This window comes from Carassius gibelio, chromosome B22 (genome assembly GCF_023724105.1).
Source record: "Carassius gibelio isolate Cgi1373 ecotype wild population from Czech Republic chromosome B22, carGib1.2-hapl.c, whole genome shotgun sequence".
Classification (NCBI taxonomy): domain Eukaryota; kingdom Metazoa; phylum Chordata; class Actinopteri; order Cypriniformes; family Cyprinidae; genus Carassius; species Carassius gibelio.
The window spans coordinates 27,645,487-27,664,282 of NC_068417.1; the positions used below are offsets into that span (position 1 = coordinate 27,645,487).

Sequence of the window (18,796 nt, forward strand, 5' to 3'; positions counted from 1 at the left end):
CCGTCTGCAGCCTTGACGTGGAGAGCTTTGAACGAGCTGCCATTGAGATTCACAGCCCAGACTCGGTTCGTCACGTACCTGGCAGATAATACCTTGTTTGAGACATGACATGCTCCTTGAACACGTTAAGTCTTGAATTTTAACGCACTGCTTGATTTTGAAAGAGGCGAGAAAGATGTTCTCAGCCTCCATGGGTTTTCATTCACACTTAAGCTGAATGGTGTATAGTAGACTATGACAGCTTCAAACTAACAAATGACTTCCTGTTTCTATACATAGAAATCCAGCCTTTTGGGGTGAGCCGTCTTAAAGGGGAGGCCGAGAATAATATTCACACCAGACTGTGCTGAAGTTATGATATTCTTTACACCATCACTCATCTTTTGTTCACCGCTGACCCAAATACCAGATTCACAACCCCACCTAGGGATCAGGTTATAGTAAAGCTGTCGAGTCATGATAGAATGATCAGAATTTATCTACGGTTAGTTTGCTGGCATCTCTATTGCAGAATTATAAAAAAGTAGCATGCCGGTATTATGATTCAAAAGCACTGTTTGATTAGCATATTCGGTAACACTTTAGTATAGGGTCCAATACACAATAATATCTAGTTGCTTATTAGAATGTCTATTATTACCATATTGGCTGTTTATTAGTGCTTATAAAGTACATATAATGCATGACATCCATAATCCTGCCAAATACCCTAAACGTAACAACTACCTTATAAACCATTAATAAGCAGCAAATAAGGAGTTAATCGAGGCAAAAGTCATAGTTAATGGTTAGTTAATAGTGAGAACTGGACCCTAAAATAAAGTGTGACCGCATATTTATATACAATGGTAATATACAAGTACACTGTAAAAAATAAATCCGTAAAAGTATAGGCAGCTAGTTACACATGACATTATCCATTAATTTTACAAACATTTCAGTTAACTCTAACACAATGCAGTGAAGTGTGAAATTCGAAAATACTGGTAAAACAGCTATAATTAATAATTACAGAAAAATTCCTTCAAATTATACAGTATATTGTGCCCTATTTTCACAGATTAGTTTTTTATGGAGTGAGTTTTGGTTCTTTATTACACGCGAGAAAATAAAAGATCTGAGAGAAAAAAAAAAGTTTGAGAGAAAAAGTTATCACACTGATAGCAAAAAAACATTTCATGAGAGAAAAAAGAATATTTGAGAGAAAAAGTTTTCATGCCAATAGCAAAAAATAATAATATTTGAGGTAAAAAAATGTTTTGAGAGAAAGTATTTTCTCATAGAACATAAAAAAATATACATTTGAAATTTTTAAAATTATTTCTGAGAAAAAAAAATCTCTCTCAAAATACTTTGAAAAAAACTCTCAAATATATATTTTTTGCTATCAGTGTGAAAATATTTTCTCTAAAAAAAAAAGTGTTTCTCTCGAAACGCTTTTCTTTGCTCTTGATGCAATTTCTTGCTCTCGTGTCAGGATTTTGCTTTCACTGTGAGAATTGTGTCATGGGCGGGGCCACGTTCCCATTGGCCAGTCGGGTGAGCATCGTCTTGTCTTGGGAGTCGAACTGAATCATTACACCATTGTTCGGTTCACCTGCTTAGATGCCGCCTCTGCCTTATGGCTAGTTAAGTTGAGCACGGACACTCCAATGTTTGGGTAAGATGATGACACACAGCTGGCTGAGCAAGTTCAGTATCACTGGAGATTAAACATTAAGAAATAGCACTCATATTCATGAATGAATGTGTATTATATTATTTGCTTGCTAATCGCTAGTAAAGCTAACCAGCCATCATGCTAGGTAAACTTGCAAACTCACCTGGTTTATACTATGTTTAAATCAAATGCCAAATTAATGTTTTGATTTAGATAGTTTCACGCCTTATTTAGTGAGTAGTGAGCTAGTTTCTACCTTTGCACTTGCTAGCCTCAAAGCACCTGAAGAGTAACTGCTTGTTCATACAACCTCCCGCACAACTTTCAACTAACGCTAGTATGCATGGAAGGTGGCAACCCTACAACTAGCTAACGTTAGACAGTGATTGATATACCGTTTGAAAGATTTAAAATAAAAAAATAATTACCATGAAAGTACAGGCACAAACATATTTGTGGGTTGCTAATGTAAGAGTTAGTCCTAGACCTGCAATTTACCTTGTCTGCTCTAGACCTCAGCTAGATGGTAAAAAATATTTAGAATAAGCCCCGTGTAGCTGAGTTTGTGAGCTATACATGCAGTGTAGCTAAACATGTGCAACAACCATACAAAGACTATTTTAAACAAAACTAGGTGGGACACTTTCAAACGGTATATCAATCACTGCTCACTACTCACTAAATAAGGCGTGAAACTATCTAAATCAAAACATTAATTTGGCATTTGATTTAAACATAGTATAAACCAGGTGAGTTTGCAAGTTTACCTAGCATGATGGCTGGTTAGCTTTACTAGCGATTAGCAAGCAAATAATATAATACACATTCATTCATGGATATGAGTGCTATTTTTTAATGTTTAATCTTCAGTGATACTGAACTTGCTCAGCCAGCTGTGTGTCATCATCTTGCCCAAACATTGGAGTGTCCGTGCTCAACTTAACTAGCCATAAGGCAGAAGTTGCATCTATGCAGGTGAACCGAACAATGGTGTAATGATTCAGTTCGACTCCAAAGACAAGACGATGCTCACCCGACTGGCCAATAGGAACGTGGCCCCGCCCATGACACAATTCTCACAGTGAAAGCAAAATCCTGACACGAGAGCAAGAAATTGCATCAAGAGCAAAGAAAAGCGTTTCGAGAGAAACACTTTTTTTTTTTAGAGAAAATATTTTCACTCTGATAGCAAAAAATATATATTTGAGAGTTTTTTTCAAAGTATTTTGAGAGAGATTTTTTTTCTCAGAAATAATTAAAAAAAATTCAAATGTATATTTTTTTATGTTTTATGAAAAAATACTTTCTCTCAAACCTTTTTTTAGTCTCAAATATAATTATTTTTTGCTATTGGCATGAAAACTTTTTCTCTCAAATATTCTTTTTTCTCTCATGAAATGTTTTTTTGCTATCAGTGTGATAACTTTTTCTCTCAAACTTTTTTTTTCTCTCAGATCTTTTATTTTCTCGCATGTAATAAAGAACCAAAACTCACTCCATAGTTTTTAGCATGGAAAAAAAAATTAAATATCAAAGTATTAATTTATTTGGGGTAAAAACTTTTTTTTTTTTTTTTTGCGTTAATTGTTTAATTGAACAAAGAATTTACATTTTCATGTCGTTATATTTTGTGGAAAGCATTTATTTGCTTATCTAGTCTAATTTCATAGAACAGAGCAGTATAAGTACTTTTATAGTTATTATTATTATTATTTACTTCATTTTGGGTAAACATTTGTTTGATTTTCAGCCATATTTAATTTGTGCATTTTATAAAGCAGGTTAAAATAATTTTTGGTTAATTTTGTTTTGTGCTTGTTTTTTTTTTGTTTTTGTAATATACCACAGTACTGGCATGGTATTGTAGCATAAAAAAACTTGTATTACCATGATTTATTTGGTAAGATAATACATTGCTTTTTTTAAATAGAACAGAGTATTTTTTATTTTAATGTGGGAAATCTTTTTTCCAGGTTTACCATTTACTTCATAGAGCATTATTATTATTATGTTTTTTTTTTTTTTCTTTTAAGCTTTTTTTCAGGTTTACAGAGTACAGTTAGGATAACACTTTAGTATAGGGACCAATTCTCATTATTAACTGGCTGCTTATTAGCATGCCTATTATTAACATATTGACTGTTTACTAGTGCTTATAAAACACATATTCTGCATGAGCATATTCTACATCTCTAACTTCACTAACTAATTAACTACCCTACTATTAATAAGCAGCAAATTTCTGAGTTTTTTAGATTTTATAAAGTGTGACCACAGTAATCTTTCTGTTGTATTTTGGGGAAAGCATTTATTTGATTTTCAGGCATAATTAATTTGTGAGCTTTCCAGAAGAGATTAAAATTTGTTTTGCTTTTTGGAAAGCATTTTCCAGCTTCTGTTGTTGCCCAGCATGCCTGAAGATCAATGGCAGTGTTGCATGTTCTTTTTCAGGAGCTGCCAGGGATTCATGCACATGAAGTTCAGCCAGTCCAAAGACGGCCGCTATATCCTGGGCCAGAACAGCCCTCCATTCGACACCATCCCTGAAGTGATCCACTATTACACCACACACAAACTCCCCATCAAAGGAGCCGAACACTTGTCCTTGCTCTTCCCTGTGCTGGTTCAGACTCTCTGATTGGTCCGAGCACTGCAGTCCTCAATGCTATCGGTGGAAACCTACAGGAAATGAAGAGTTCTTCAACAAAATCAGCAACAGCTTACACAAACTTTTTGGTCCCTTGTGTTTTTAATTGTGCAACAGCATCTGGTGGAGGACATCAACTTCTAAAATGAACATGTCTGATCAAATTACAGTTAGATCTACACACATGCTATTTCACGTTCTTGTAAATAACACTTTTCCATCTCACCGAATGCCCCTCCTGTGAACCGTACCAGACTGCTGGCAGCCAGACCTGTTGCTTGTCTTCAGTCGGTGTTATTCTCCGCTGGGACGGTGGATTAGCCGCCGCTAATGTTTATTGATCGATTAGCAGCCTCTTAGGATGAGCACACGGGCCTCTGTATTTTTATAGCTGCTGTAAAAGACACTTCAACATGGCTGTTTATGACTATCTGCTCTTTAAAGTTTAAGAAGTCTTTTGGTTGTAGTAAAGAAGACCACACACAAATGTTTAATTCTTACAGTCTTTGTTAGACTTTCCCACTTTGGCTGGTCGTAGATCAGTGCATGTTGTCAACTTCTGTTGAGGACAGTAGCTGATAAAAAAAAAAAAAAAAATCAATGATGTGATGTTTGAATCAAGATCATTTGCAGAGATGTTCCTGTAACTGGCATATTAGGTCACGATACAGAAAAATGCTAAAAATGTGTTTCTGTAGCTGCTGTTTTAAACCGATTTACATGTGTTATAAAATAAACTTTCTAAAGAGAGTGCTAGTTGTAAACAACTGTTGCTTTAAACTGCATTTCATGGCAGTTGATAATTTGAGATATAAACCATTTTTAATTTATTCATTTTTATCGAAAAACTATCTTGTGGTCAGGGTGTTCCAATTGGTTGCTAGTAGGTTCTGAGTGGATGATAAGATGTTCCAGGCCGTTGCTAAAGTGTTCTGCATGGTTGGCTGGTTCCTAGGGTGTTATAGGTCATTGCTAATGTGTTTGGGTGATTTCTAGGGTGTTTTGGGTGGCCACTAGAGTTCTGTATGATTGGGAGATTTCTAGGGAGTTATAAGGGATTTGTAGGTAGGGCTGCCCCCTAATAGTCAACTAGCCATTAGTCTATGAAAAGAGGCTTATTTGATCAAGTTTCCATCAGTTGCTTAGTTGCATAAAAAAAAAATTACAGAAAGTGACGTAGTCCTTGACGGAAAGATCATTAACAGCTGTCTCTGCGGTAATTACAGTACATCAGTCAGGACATGTAAACGTTCAATTTTTTTTTATCGACCAAACACAAAACTTATCAAAAACATGTAAGTAGCCGCAGCGTTACATGGTCAGTCGCGCTAACATTAACCCCGAAAAATGTGTGCTGTTGTAGTGTTTGTGCGGAATGTGGAAGCTGGAGAGTGTATGAGATATGACACTGATATCGTAGGAAGCACTAGTAGTCAATTTAATTGCTGTAGCTTGCCATGCACATTACTTTAATGGCTTCACATTGTTTATTATCAAGAGACAAAAAAGATGGTGTTGAGATTGACAGAAAGATCCGTTAATGGTCCTACACACTTTCTTTTTTTATCCTGGGAGCATGTGCCATGCACATAAAGATTAAGAAGACTGAATGTTAAGCACTATTGTGAACATTTTGTTTTTCCCCATTGTGGCCCACCAAAGACCGTTTTCCTAAATCAAGCAGTGATGTTTGTGTGTTCATGTGTGTGTACTTCCTCATTATCTCCATTCTGCCGAAGCGAAGCGTCCTGGGATTGCTTTCATTACACTGCCAAATGAAACGGCAGAGAATGATTACTGGTGTGACGGGCGGAGAAGATGGTTCAGATCAGTCCTCGTTCCTCCAACTTCGGAACGGAAGATGGTGAGATAAAAGGGGGGAAATTAAGGGTTGTTTGCAAGCAAATTTTGGACGCTTTTTTTAATGTAATAACATTTCACTGTGCTTCGAGATGTCTATCACAATTTAGGTTATGCCTCAGTTTTGTGCATCTGTGCATATTTGGCAGCACGTAATAATCTATCAGATGCGCTCACTGCAAAAGACACCTGCGATCAGAGCGGAGCCAGGAATAATTTCACACTCAAACCACACCAATCTCAATCAAGCCCAAAAACTCTTGATCCTAAAGCGGATGGCATCCAATGCTAGAGGCTTCTGTGTTGGCTATTTGTACCGATTGTTCCCAGCTGCTCTGACACACATCCAGGCATGTCCACATGTGCGTCTCGAGCGCCTCGTATCACATCGTCGGAGACAGACACATTAATCTCACTCATACATTGCACAACAGGCGCACACTCACTCTGGGAGGGAAAGCCATTTCGACAGGTGTGTCTGCTAGACTGCAACCAGAGATCGGTCAAAATTTAAACAGCTGAAAGGGGCAGCTCATCTACCGTGTCAATACCTCAAAAGCCCTACGACGTCTTCCTCGCAATGAGCGCTGCGCTAATTCCTCTAGTAATTAGGCTCTTACTAGTCATGGAATAATTAGGCTTTACAAAGAGAGGCTTTTCTCAGCCGCAAGCTCAAGACAAAAGCCGAGCAGTGAAAAGGGGGCCCAGATGTGCACTGAAGGGTGGAAAAAATTGACAGAAAGCTGCTGTCATTATCGTGTTACCGGCACTCGAGCGATATGTCATCTGGATTTCATTGCGGTGAGGACTGGCAACTTATACCATCTGTTAATTTACTGACATCTGACCTTTGAACTCTCCTCCCACCCTTGTGGGCAGCTGGCCTAGATAAAGACCTCATCCTGGAGAGCTTATCTCCTAAAGCCCAGTCAGATGCCGCTGGCATACGGCTGCAGCTGAGGGCTATTGTTAAGGATTAAAAAAGACTGGGATCTTGGGGAGGATTGAATGTATCCTCAGTTCTATTTCAAAGGTTAAGGACAGATCATCCCCAGAATTCCAGGTCTTAGGATAGTAATTCAGGTGTTCATGTGATGTGATTAAACCAAGCAGGAATGTTCCTGGTTCAATACCCTTGGTCTTGAGAAAAGATTCTTATCAAATAATCACAGGCTAAACCCCATGCCTAGCCTAAACTTACCCCAAAATTCGAACCGGGAATGACTCTTGTGAACTCTAGACATTTAATCAGGTCATACAAGCTGTACGCCTTAGGATCTCACTGTGGCAAATTACATTTACTTAACTCCGTCCACAAATGTGCAAGTCCTGTGCCTTTAGCTCTAGGGTGTCCTACTTTGCTCCTGGAGGGACACCACCTTGCAAAACTTGGCTCCACCATACGTGCCTGGGACTTTCTAGTGATCCTGAAGTCCTTGATTCGCTTCAGGTGGTTTAATTAGGATTAGAGCAAGAAGGTGCATGAATGTGGCCCCTGGAGGAGTAGCAGTGGACACCCCTGCTTAAGCTTATAACCCTTGAGGGCACATCTTTGGTTTACTTTCCTCTGAATATCAAGTATAGGTCACTGCAGGAATGTAATAGGAGTTACCAGATCCGGGTGTTTCTAGACCATGATACCTGATTGGCTGACGTCATAGTGACGGTAGGTTTAGGGGTGGGGTTAGGTAAGGGGGATCATTTTGATTGCATGATTTAGAAACACACAGCAATTTGAAAACACCCACAAAGTCATAAACGCCCACTTTTGCTCTGCAGAGACCTAAGTCTCATGAATATTATAATATGCACACTTTAAGGGTAGATGAGTTCCAAAAGTGTATCTTTGTGGGAAGTGCCCTAAGGCAAGCTAAAAGTTCACTTTTTGCAGTATTTCTTACAGTGAAGAACCACCCCGTGTTTTAGTATTCCAGAATTTTGTTGATTTCATAATTTTTTTTAAGAACTATAACATAATTTGTGCACCCTTTTATTGGCCCTTGCCATGTCAAATAAGATGACTTGGCTTTTGCCGTTACAGCTTGTCAAAGTCTGGCACTGAAGCATCTTATGCTGGCTAAGTTTGGATCAGTATTTGGTTTGAGGCAAGGTTGCTGGATCCTGCTAGCAAATGGCACCAATAATTTTGGGCAACTTAATTTACACAGTCTTGTGTTGTTTCAAACTTGTATGGCTTTCTTTTGTAACAAGATATTCTGAGAAATGTGTTTTGTCCATATAAAGAAAGAGATTGTTTCGGACCCCATTGACTTCCAGTGTATGGACCAAAACCATTCAAAGCATCTCCTTTTGTGTTCTCCAGGCGAAAGCAAGCCTTACAGGTTTGGAACATTAGGGTGAGTAAATTAAACAAATTTCTGTGCATTTCTGTGTTTGCTTTACCTTTAAAACCAATGCTGTAGCTAATGATAACTGTTCTACCCCAAATCTCAGGTCTTCGGTTAGCAAGTCTGGTTTCTGAAAAATGAGGAGGTCCCAATACCAAACCTGGTTCAGAAGTGCACCAAGGACATCATTATGGTTTCTAAATCTTGTTCCTGAACACATTTCCCAGGCAACACACGTACTACACAAACACCTTCTACCTCAGTCAACCCTTGAAAGCTTGTTAAACGTGACCCCTGGTCCCTGAGTGGGAGAAAATCAATTGAGTGCTGCTCTCGCAATGGCACATCCTGAGTCGCTGGTCCAGATGGAGGTATTGTTCACACTGAGTGCTGGGCCAAGCAATGTGCCAGTCCGATGCATTCAGTCACAAAGATTCCCATCAGCTCTGACAAGCACACAGACAAATGAATATTCTCAATAGTGGCCATCCACAATAGCTCAGTGGTCTGTGCTTTGATCCATTGTAACAAAGCCATTCATTATAGGAGGTGTAGAGGCAAGTGTGTAATACCTCACTTTAAAGGATTAATGTCCTCTATGTGGCGCACACTTATTTGGAAGACTTTGTATAAAGCTTGTTGTCATTACATTGTGTGTTTTTGCTCAAGGTTAACCATTACGCATCACGCTTTATCCTTCATTGTTGTTTCTTCATGGCACTACAATCGTTTGGTGTGAAATGTTTTGACAAATGAATTCGGTGATAATTCTTCGCTATGGGATGCCAGCAGACATGATTTTACCTAGGAAACGGCTTCGGCATTGTTAATGTGTTCGATTTGTTTAACATTCTATTTTTTTTCCCGTCAACCTGACTGCAAAGATCACTATGATGGAGAGAGAGCATCTACAGCTTAGGATGGTAAATTACTTGAAATGTCACACTTGTCAAATGATATAAAACCCGTTCTTCAACAAAATGTCACTTGTTCTCACAATGTTCTCAACGTGAACAAAAACTCATGTTGAATTATTTTTTTTAAAACGATGCAAGAAGCAGTACAAGCAATTCCAGCCTTATATCTAACTGATTCAAGTACGACTAACCAGTAACTAATTGGTAGAAGAGTAGTAGAGGGGAAAACCGATAACAATGCACATTGTTTATGTCCTGTGGTTATACTATAATAATCCCTACATTTTTTATATTTATGAATTAGCCCAATTCATTTTCCCGTTTTAAATGCCTTATTGTAACCTAGATTTGCTCAAAATTAAGTCAAAATTCATTCAACCAATGCAGTCAACTAAGCTCAATATCCGATAATACCTTTATGATCTAAACTATTACTTGCATGCACAGCTCTGATTAGTATTTTCTGCATTATGCCTCAAAGATGTACGCCATTGATCATTAATTTTTTATTAAAACCATTTAACACGAGTCTACTATGATGCATCTACCAAGTGACTAAATAATAGTGCTCGGATCTGCATTCAGACAAAATGTGTGTGCATTGCATTGACTGCCCCAGTCGATTTCAATGTGAAGTCACACCTCCCTCTAGTGGTTACATGCAAATAAAAGCTGCTCCGACAAGGCAACCTCAAAATAAGATGCCTGTTCTTCTTCACACTAACATATTATAGTCACACTTTAAATGTTATGGCAGTTTTATGTCAGTTAACAAGTACTATTGAACAGAACAATCAAAATTTCAACACATTCACAATGCACCAACCTCATCTTACATTCTGCCATGTAAACCGATCCACAGAATATTAACCATAAACATCCACAGTCTTTTTTTAAAACACTCAGCTTTGGTAACAGCTAGCTTGTGTAATAGATAAGAGCAGCAAACTATTCAAAATGTTTTTGTCTGGTAATAAACTGTGGGAAAATGTTAAAGGTCAGTCATACACACAGAGTGCTATAATAATGCGTATAATACTGTTAAGATGTTTTCCTTCATGCAAATTACTTTGATTAAAATAAAATAGAAAAGATTGCACACCTAAGATTTTCGAGGGATAGCATTCTGTAGTGGCTCTATGTTATGTGCTCACAGCACATGCTCAGTTTCATAAATATGAATACATGTAGAAGTAGAATCAGTTTGTGTATCCTTTGGTCAGTGTTTGTTCAGTCTCTCTTTGAGTCTGTTGCTCTTTAAAATCTCATTGTCAATGGATGCCTTTTGTGTGAAAGCAAATCCCAAGTTTTGTAATCCCCAGAGAGCTGAAGAACGGTATCATTGCAAGGAACCGTCGCCAGACATCTTGGGAAATATCAAAATCCAACGCTCGTTTGAGCTGACTCCCATAGTATCTTTTTCAAAACTTCCCCAAAGAAGGAAGCGCCCCAGCTTTAACCAGCACCGCGGACAGTAGGTCACCAGGCCCTGAGGAGTGCGTGACAGCCGGTGGCGACGTGTCCCCATGCTGATGGTGGGAGTTTGACGGGGTTGGAACTTTACCTCGCATCATGGAGGACTTCGCTGCAGCACTTGATGCCCCGGCCATGCTTGATTTGCTGTTCTCCGCTGTGGGGATGACTGTTCCCGGGAGTGCCGCCCCTGCCACCGTGGGTATAGAGTCCAGCTGTGTTGGACAGCAACAGCAGCATAACACGCGGATGAAGGCGGCCCGCATCTCACGACTGGAAAGTGTGTAGATGAGCGGGTTGAGGGCGGAGTTGAGCACGGCCAGAGCGATGAACCAGTCCACTTCATAGAGAACTGGGCACCGCTCTGGACTGCATCCCACATCCAGCAGCAACATCAAGAAAAGTGGAGCCCAACAAGCCACAAAAACTCCCAGTACTATCACCACCGTGCGCAGAAGTACGAGTGAGCGATCCGATGGCCGGGAACTCACTCTACGCCCGCTGGACGTCACTAGCAGGTAGATGCGCACGTATAGCACCACGATTGCCGCTAGTAGGGCAGAGAAGACGCTGATGCAGAAAGCTATGTAGCTTTTGTCGTACAGTGGTAGGACAGTGGAGCAAGTGTGGATTCGGCCCAAACAGTTCCAGCCGAGACTAGGCAAGGCGCTCAGCAGGACCGAAACAGCCCAGCAGGCTCCCAGGAGAGCTAGCAACCTCCCTCTACCTGCGGTCTCACATGGCCGTAGACGAACCATCGTCATGTGGCGCTCGATCCCAATAGCGAGCAAGCTGAAGGTGGAAGCGCTGAGCGCCACAAACATGCTCCCCTCTCGCAGCAGCCACTGACCAGTACTGAGGAAAAACGTATTGCTGCCAGAGGTGAAGATGTTAACTACGTACGCCACTCCAGCTAACAAGTCCGAAAGTGCCAGATTGCCGATCAGAAAGTACATGCGGCTGTGGAAGCGCTTGTTGCGCCATAGTGCCAGTAGTACAGTGATGTTCTCTAACACGATCAGAGCGCAGATGCAAATGATGAAGACTGTCCCGTATGTATTGGTGCTTTTTGGTTTTCCCCACTTGCCCGAGTGGTTGTAATGGTTAACTATAATAACATTCATTCCAGGTTCAAACTTGTCATCCATTTTCCACACAATCTCCACAAGCACTTTCGAACAGCAGATGGCGTCTACGAGGACCTTCCGATGAGAAAGTTGGGAAAGGACTCCAGCACTTCACACATTATGATTCCTGATAACAAATATAAACAAAAACAGACCAAAGAAAATATTAATATTAATATATTAATAATGTGCCCAATACTACAATATATAAGGTCATATTTAAAATAATAATACAAAAAGATCTATATCTATCATTCTTTCTATATTATATTATCAGTGACTAGATTGCAATAGCCTAATTATCTGTGTTCTTGTTTATCAGATTAACTTCTTTAATTGTAATTATTAGGCTATTGCAAAATATTGTCACCACAGAAGTTAACAATATGGCATGCAGACACAAGGAAAATCAGGCACAATGTTATATGACTTCCACTTGAATTATAATGAGACTAGCTTTAGGCTATTGTATAACATTTGGTGTGATCGGTTGTTTTTTCTTTGATCTTATCATAACTGGGCTATATTAATCAACGGACTCTTACTGAAACGATATAGAATGAATTAAAGCAAACTAATTGTATAACATACATGCTAACAGTTATGCCATAGTTTTAATTCGTTCGCCGACTTGGCATTAGTCCTAATGTATAAAAAAGAAAGTATATTGAATAAACCTGAATAAATAAAGGTTTTACAGTGGCTTTTCGGAATATTAGGCTATTGCCATGGTAGAATTGTGTACATTTAACGAAATAAAACGTCTGTAAAGTTCTGCATGTGTGAGTTAGAATTATATCAACAGCTTTATTTTATAAGATTATAGGTGATAAAACAGACTTACCGGTTATATATCTCGAGAGATGCACCTACATCTTGGTTTATTTGGTTAATAAATAAAACTTTATAGGTTTTAGGAGATGAAAACCTTCCAACAGGCTACTCAACGACCAAACGTGTGGAACTGTTTATCCTTGAAGCACTTTTCCCGATTTGAAACGGTTTGCTTTCTAACTAGCCTATGTCCAAGTTTTGGGACTTGACTGAAAGTGTTGTCAGATTATTAATGAAAATAATTCACCTGCGAGTTGTGATCCTAAACTCCAAATTACGCTCCTTTCCACAAAACTCTGGGCGGGAACTCAACAAGACTTTGGATTTTTTCCAGGCAGCGCCAGCGAGTGAGCGTTCCGTCGTCTGTGTTTGGATAGTTCTGAAACTGAGTTTGTTTGGAAAGAGCGCGCGCGCTAATATTTCAGACCGTGATGATGAAGAACGCACGTGCTCGAGCATCCTCTGATGTCGGTGTTATTCCTATGTCATTAGACTGGCATCGCATGCAACTGGGAAATTACTGGGTTAAGTCACGCAGAATGACCTAACCTCGTACAAGTCATCATAATGATGACCTCAGGCACTTGACTTAGTATAGTGTTTTACACTACATGCAAGTACAAGAGGGTTACAACAATTAAAAAATATGGAATCTGAGGGTGCCAAAAATCTAAATTTGGAAAAAAACTGCCTTTAAAGTTGTCCAAATGAAGTTTTTAGCAATGCATAGTATTAATTGAAATTAAGTTTTGATATATTAAATGTAGGAAATGTACAAAATATCTTCATGGAAAATGATCTTTATTAAATATCATAATGATTTTTGCCATAAAAGAAAAATCAATCATTTTGAGCCATAAAATTTTTATTTTTGGGGGCTATATACCCATGCTACTCATGGTTTTGTGGTCCAGGGTCACATATATTCTTTTCAAGTCATTAATAGCCTATTGTTAGCATTGCCCGTTTGTGAACGAATCAGATCTTTTCAATGAATAGTGTGTTCCAGTTGCTTCAACTTTATTGTCATTGCACATGTAAGGTAACGAAATGCAGTTGCCCTGTAATACTTACTGCGTAATACTTACTGTGTCTGTGATCCTTAAGAATAATCCTTAAATCCTTAGATCCTTAAATGACGATAAAATTTTAACTTCTGGGTGAACTATTCCTTTAATGGGGCATCTAAAATAACCCAAAGTACGTGACAGATTTCCCCTGATGGCAAGCCAAGACCCACAAAATTTCCACTCACAACATATCCAATCTCTGATCAAACATTGTTTTTCATGGTACAATGGAAAATGCCATTTATTCCTTCCCCTTCGGGGCGACAGGTCATCACTCTCCCAGAGCCTCAACCCACTCAAGACAGACATGCAAAACAAAACAAAAAAGTTCTGTCTGGTTTGATATGTGACATGGTTGGCCCAAAGTTAGACCTTGGCTTTAAATAGCCATGTGTTCTGCTCAGTGATTATTAAATATAAAAACATCAAAGCTTCTTCTAGAATGCCTGCGTTTCTTGCACATGCCCTTTCCAAATTTGTTCTCCCTTTCTGTGCACAAACCAGACTGCACATTCTCACAGTATTCCCAAGACAGTGTTCAGTCTAGCACTCCAGCCTGGGGATGGTGCTTGGACAAAGGAATGTTTGGGGAGGGGGGTGCTGCATGGACCACTATCATGTTCTCTGGTTCCAATCTCCCCCACTTTACATAGTCCAATCATATGGAAAATCTCAAGCTGGGTGAAGGAAATGTGGTGGCTGCATGAAGATTTACACTCTTAATTATAAAGGTTCCAAAAGGAGGGGGTTCGCAGCAATGTCATAGAACAACCATTTTGGTTCCTCAAAGAGTGAACAGTTCTTAAAAGAACAATTTCTCTTAGTGTGAAGAACATTTTAATAACCTAAACATTTATGCAAAAGAAAGTTTCTATGAACGTTAATATTCTTCACAGAACTATCCATGCCAATAAATAACCTTGGGTGCAATGGAAAGGTTATATGAATGTTAGAAGCTCTTCATGGAACTATTCATTACAATAAATAATCTTATGTGCAATGGAAACATTCCATGAATGTTGAAAAAGAACCAAGGATACCAAAATATCATTGGGTTCAACGGATGTTAAATGTTCTTAATAGTTCCATAGAAGCCAATAAAACCTTTATTTAAAAAAATGTAGTTGCCATTAATACCAAAGACACATAAGACATTGTTATGGCAGTTGTGCCTACTTCCTCATTTTGTTTAATTTGGACTCTGGGAAAAGTAGATGCCGTAGATGCGAAGCCCCTTGCGATTTTCTCTTCCGTGTAATCAGCCGGTCATTTTCGAGTTATGTTTTTAATAGCAACATGTGCTAGATTTATTGAGCTGGTGTTTGGTATGCTTATGGGTAGTGCTGTGAGTCAAGGCTTCCTGACACTGAATTAGTGGTGAGTTGGCTGGTTTGGAATGTAAAATTCAGTGGGAACTCAAGGGGTATGTGTTTATGAGTGTAGGAAAAAGAAAAATCTCTTGGGCCTTAACCTTTCTGCCCTGGCCCATGCCTCAATTCTAACTGCCCTGAGCACATACCCATACACCTCCCATCCCTTACACTCAGACACCAAACATCTGGCTTTTGCTTATACAGTAACTTACCACATTTTACTAGTTCCCATCAATAAAAGCTTCCTTTTCCATTAGCTGCACATCCACGCTACATCAGAACACAACGGCCTGTTCTCACATTCACATGATCCTTCAGGAATTCAAGAATGTCTTCTAAGTCCTGTTTATATAGCAATCATAGTCCTCTCAGACAGATATCTTCTGATACTCAAGAGTATCTTATCTTGGCTTTTCCCATTGTCTCTTATCAACTGGCGTTTGGTGCATTTATAGTCCAAATGTGTTGCTCTCTAAGTATACTCTTGACATTTGTTGTACCTACAGGTCCTTTTGGCTAGTAGTTGAACTGCTTTTCTTTAAAAATCAAGAGACATTTGTGATCAGACTATTTGTGGATCACCGAAAAGAGATGCACACATTCATCTGTCAGATTCAAATGGATATACAACTTCCAACTCAAAAATTAGAACAATTGTTAAGAAATATTTAACCTTTTATAACTGAGATACACTATTTTGCCTCAGTTCGTTTAACGCACTACATGTAGCAAGGGTGTTTTAACATTTTTTTTATATAAAATAAAAATAAAACAGAATAGAAAAAGCATAGAGCAAGCTAGTGTTAAAGGCCTTCATCGCTTTTGTTAAATGTATAATAATTAGAAAAGAAAACAAATACAGTAGATAGAATACTAAAAGACAAGAGAAGCTCGTGGTTTTTAAGAAAACAAGCAGTTAGTGCCTTTATTTTTATGCGAGCAGCTAGTGGTAGTCAGTGCAAATTGATAATCAGAGGTGTGACATGCATTATTTTTGGCACATTAAAAGTTAATCTTGCTGTCGCATTCTGGATTAATTGTAAAGGTTTGATAGAACTGGCTGGAAGACCTGCCAAGAGAGCACTGCAATAGTCCAGCCTGGACAGAACAAGAGCTTGAACAAGGAGTTGTACAGCATGTTCAGAAAGAAAGGGCCTGATCTTTTTGATGTTGAATAAAGCAAATCTGCGGGTTCGGACAGTTTTAGCAATTTGTTCTGAGAAAGTCAGTCATGATCATCAATCATATCTGGATTTGGATCAAGGTTCCTTTAAGTTTTTTATAAGGAGTTATGGTTGATGTGCCCAACTGGATGGTGAAATTGTGATGAAACGATAGGTTTGCTGGAACTACAAGCAGCTCTGTCTTGGCAAGGGTTGAGCTGAAGGTGATGACCCTTCATCTAGCAAGAAATGTCTGTTAGACAAGCTGAGATGCGAGCAGCTACCTTCGGATCATTAGGGTGGAATGAGAGGTAATGTTGAATGTCATCAGCACAGCAGTGATATTAAAAAGCATATTTCTGAATGACAGAACCTAATGATGCCATGTAGACAAAGAAGTGTAGTGGTCCAAAAATTGAGCCCTGAGGCACCCCAGTAGTTAAATGTTGTGACTTGGACACCTCACCTCTCCAAGATACCTCGAAGGACCTATCTGAGAGATAACACTCAAACCACTGGAGTGCGGTTCCTGAGATGCCCTTTTCCAATAGGGTTGACAGGAAGATCTGGTGGTTAACAGAGTCAAAATCAGCGGACAAATCCAATAAAATATATGTATTGAGTATTTAGAATCCACTTTCGCCAATCTTAGAGCTTCCACAACTGAGAGCAAGGCAGTCTCAGTTGAATGTCTACTTCTGAAGCCAAACTGGTGGCTGTCGATGAGGTTTTTCTGTGAGAGAAATGCAGAGACTTGGTTGAACACAGCTCATTCAAGTGTTTTTGCAATGAAAGGAAGAAGTTAAGTAATTAGCATTTACATTTAGCAAATTTGTTTAGCAGAAGTAACAAAAAACTAAATAAGCTAAAACTAAAAAGACTAAAACTTATAAATAAAAATGAATATACATTAAAAACTACTCAAATTGAACTGAACACAACAAATATAAAATCAATTTTAAAATATTGACAAAAACTATAATAGTTTAGATTTCAAACATCATAATCTTAACGATCATATATAGCCACGTTTATGTCAAGGGAAACTTTTTAACCACATGAATTTATTTGGCTTGAGCTAACTCTGTTAAGCATTAAACAAACTTCTGACATTTGCCGTTGAAAATAACTTGGATGGCCATCATGTAAACAAGCCTAGCACTTTGAATCCACTCGGTTCTTTCAGGACAGGCTGGGAATGCTTTCCTAATCCAAATGTTCGAGGGTAGGGATGGGGACATTTGTGCCTTCTAGATGTGTCCATTTCATGTCAAGTGCAGAAAGAGTTGCTCTATCACATCAAGGAGTCTCTGTCCCCACGGACTGGACCGAACCATTCGTCTTTTCTGGAATTCAAGAACTAAGCATTTTGTCTCTATATGTCAAAACAAAACTTTTTCAAGGAGTAGCGATGGTGTGCAAGGTCAAAATAAGACTCCCTTAAGGCTGTCATGGAAGGCTGGAGTGAATCTGAATATGTGTTATTATGCATCTAGTTATTTAAATGTGAGAGAGCCCCAAAAGACGGTTACACAAGATTCATCTTGGTTGTTGTTTTTTTCTTTTTAACAAACAATAAAACTTTTGAAATGTTTTGTATAATTATTTATAACATATTCTCTCATTAAAATTCAATGTCACTGTTGTTTAGAGGATGAATACTGTAGAGGGACTGACTGTGGTCTTTTACCAGTCAGACTCGACATAAAGAGGGGAGATAGAGATCTGCAGAGGTAGCACGTGCCCTGTTGACCTTCTCACCACATCCAATGAAGATCAAGACTGACTAACTATTGAACCAACCTTCCCAAAGCTCCATGGCTCCAGGACTGTGCCTCACTAAGTAAAGTACTAAAAACAACATTTCACGCTGTATTACCCCCAATAACTCAAAAATCCTGTCACTAGAGGACAACGCCAGTTAGTAAATCCTTATTACCCAAATAAGGGTTCTCTTACGTGTGTTGGTACAGTTCAGAAATTTTTAGCTTCATAAAAAAGGACATAAGATTTTCTAGCAGTGATGATACCATAATTATAACAGATTTTCTTATCTTTATATTGGCCTTAAACTACTGTACATTTATTAATGAAATTCCACAGAAAATTACTATACCACTAAATTACGATCACTTTTAGCACTGCTCATAATATGTGCAAATGTTTCAGAAGTAAATAAATTAATATTACATTTGAAATGTTGAGAAAAAGCTTTTTTTGGGTTGTGGCTCATGGGGGCCACCATGTTGAGATCACATGAACAGCTAAATACAACAATAGCTTTGGTAACAGCAACCTTTTGATTTTACACATTTGACTCTTAA

General features: G+C 38.6%; 2 protein-coding genes across 11 annotated transcripts in view; one reads left to right on the forward strand and one right to left on the reverse strand.

The window, feature by feature from the left end:
- The window catches only part of shdb (Src homology 2 domain containing transforming protein D, b), a 33,012-nt gene extending 27,954 nt beyond the window's left edge, over positions 1-5,058 (forward strand). For all 9 annotated transcript variants that reach the window (XM_052590634.1, XM_052590632.1, XM_052590639.1 and 6 more), the window contains one exon: positions 4,112-5,058. In XM_052590634.1, the coding sequence (XP_052446594.1) occupies positions 4,112-4,298 (187 nt within the window). In that variant the 3' untranslated portion in view covers positions 4,299-5,058. The remainder of the gene's footprint in view (positions 1-4,111) is intronic.
- A 5,042-nt stretch (positions 5,059-10,100) lies between these two features.
- On the reverse strand, positions 10,101-13,592 carry s1pr3a (sphingosine-1-phosphate receptor 3a). 2 transcript variants are annotated; one of them, XM_052590642.1, is made up of 2 exons: positions 13,114-13,592; positions 10,101-12,159 (listed from the first exon to the last, which is right to left on the reverse strand). In XM_052590642.1, the coding sequence occupies exon 2, from the start codon at positions 12,051-12,053 to the stop codon at positions 10,854-10,856; it is 1,200 nt and encodes a 399-aa protein (XP_052446602.1). In that variant the 5' UTR covers positions 12,054-12,159; positions 13,114-13,592; the 3' UTR covers positions 10,101-10,853. The 2 variants fall into 2 exon arrangements, with proteins under 2 accessions (XP_052446602.1, XP_052446603.1); XM_052590643.1 differs by having other exon boundaries at positions 12,877-13,592.
- Positions 13,593-18,796: the final 5,204 nt, after the last annotated feature.

Excerpts from the sequence above, each read along its gene's own strand:
- s1pr3a (XM_052590642.1), bottom strand. The coding sequence starts at position 12,053 with ATGGATGACAAGTTTGAACCTGGAATGAATGTTATTATAGTTAACCAT.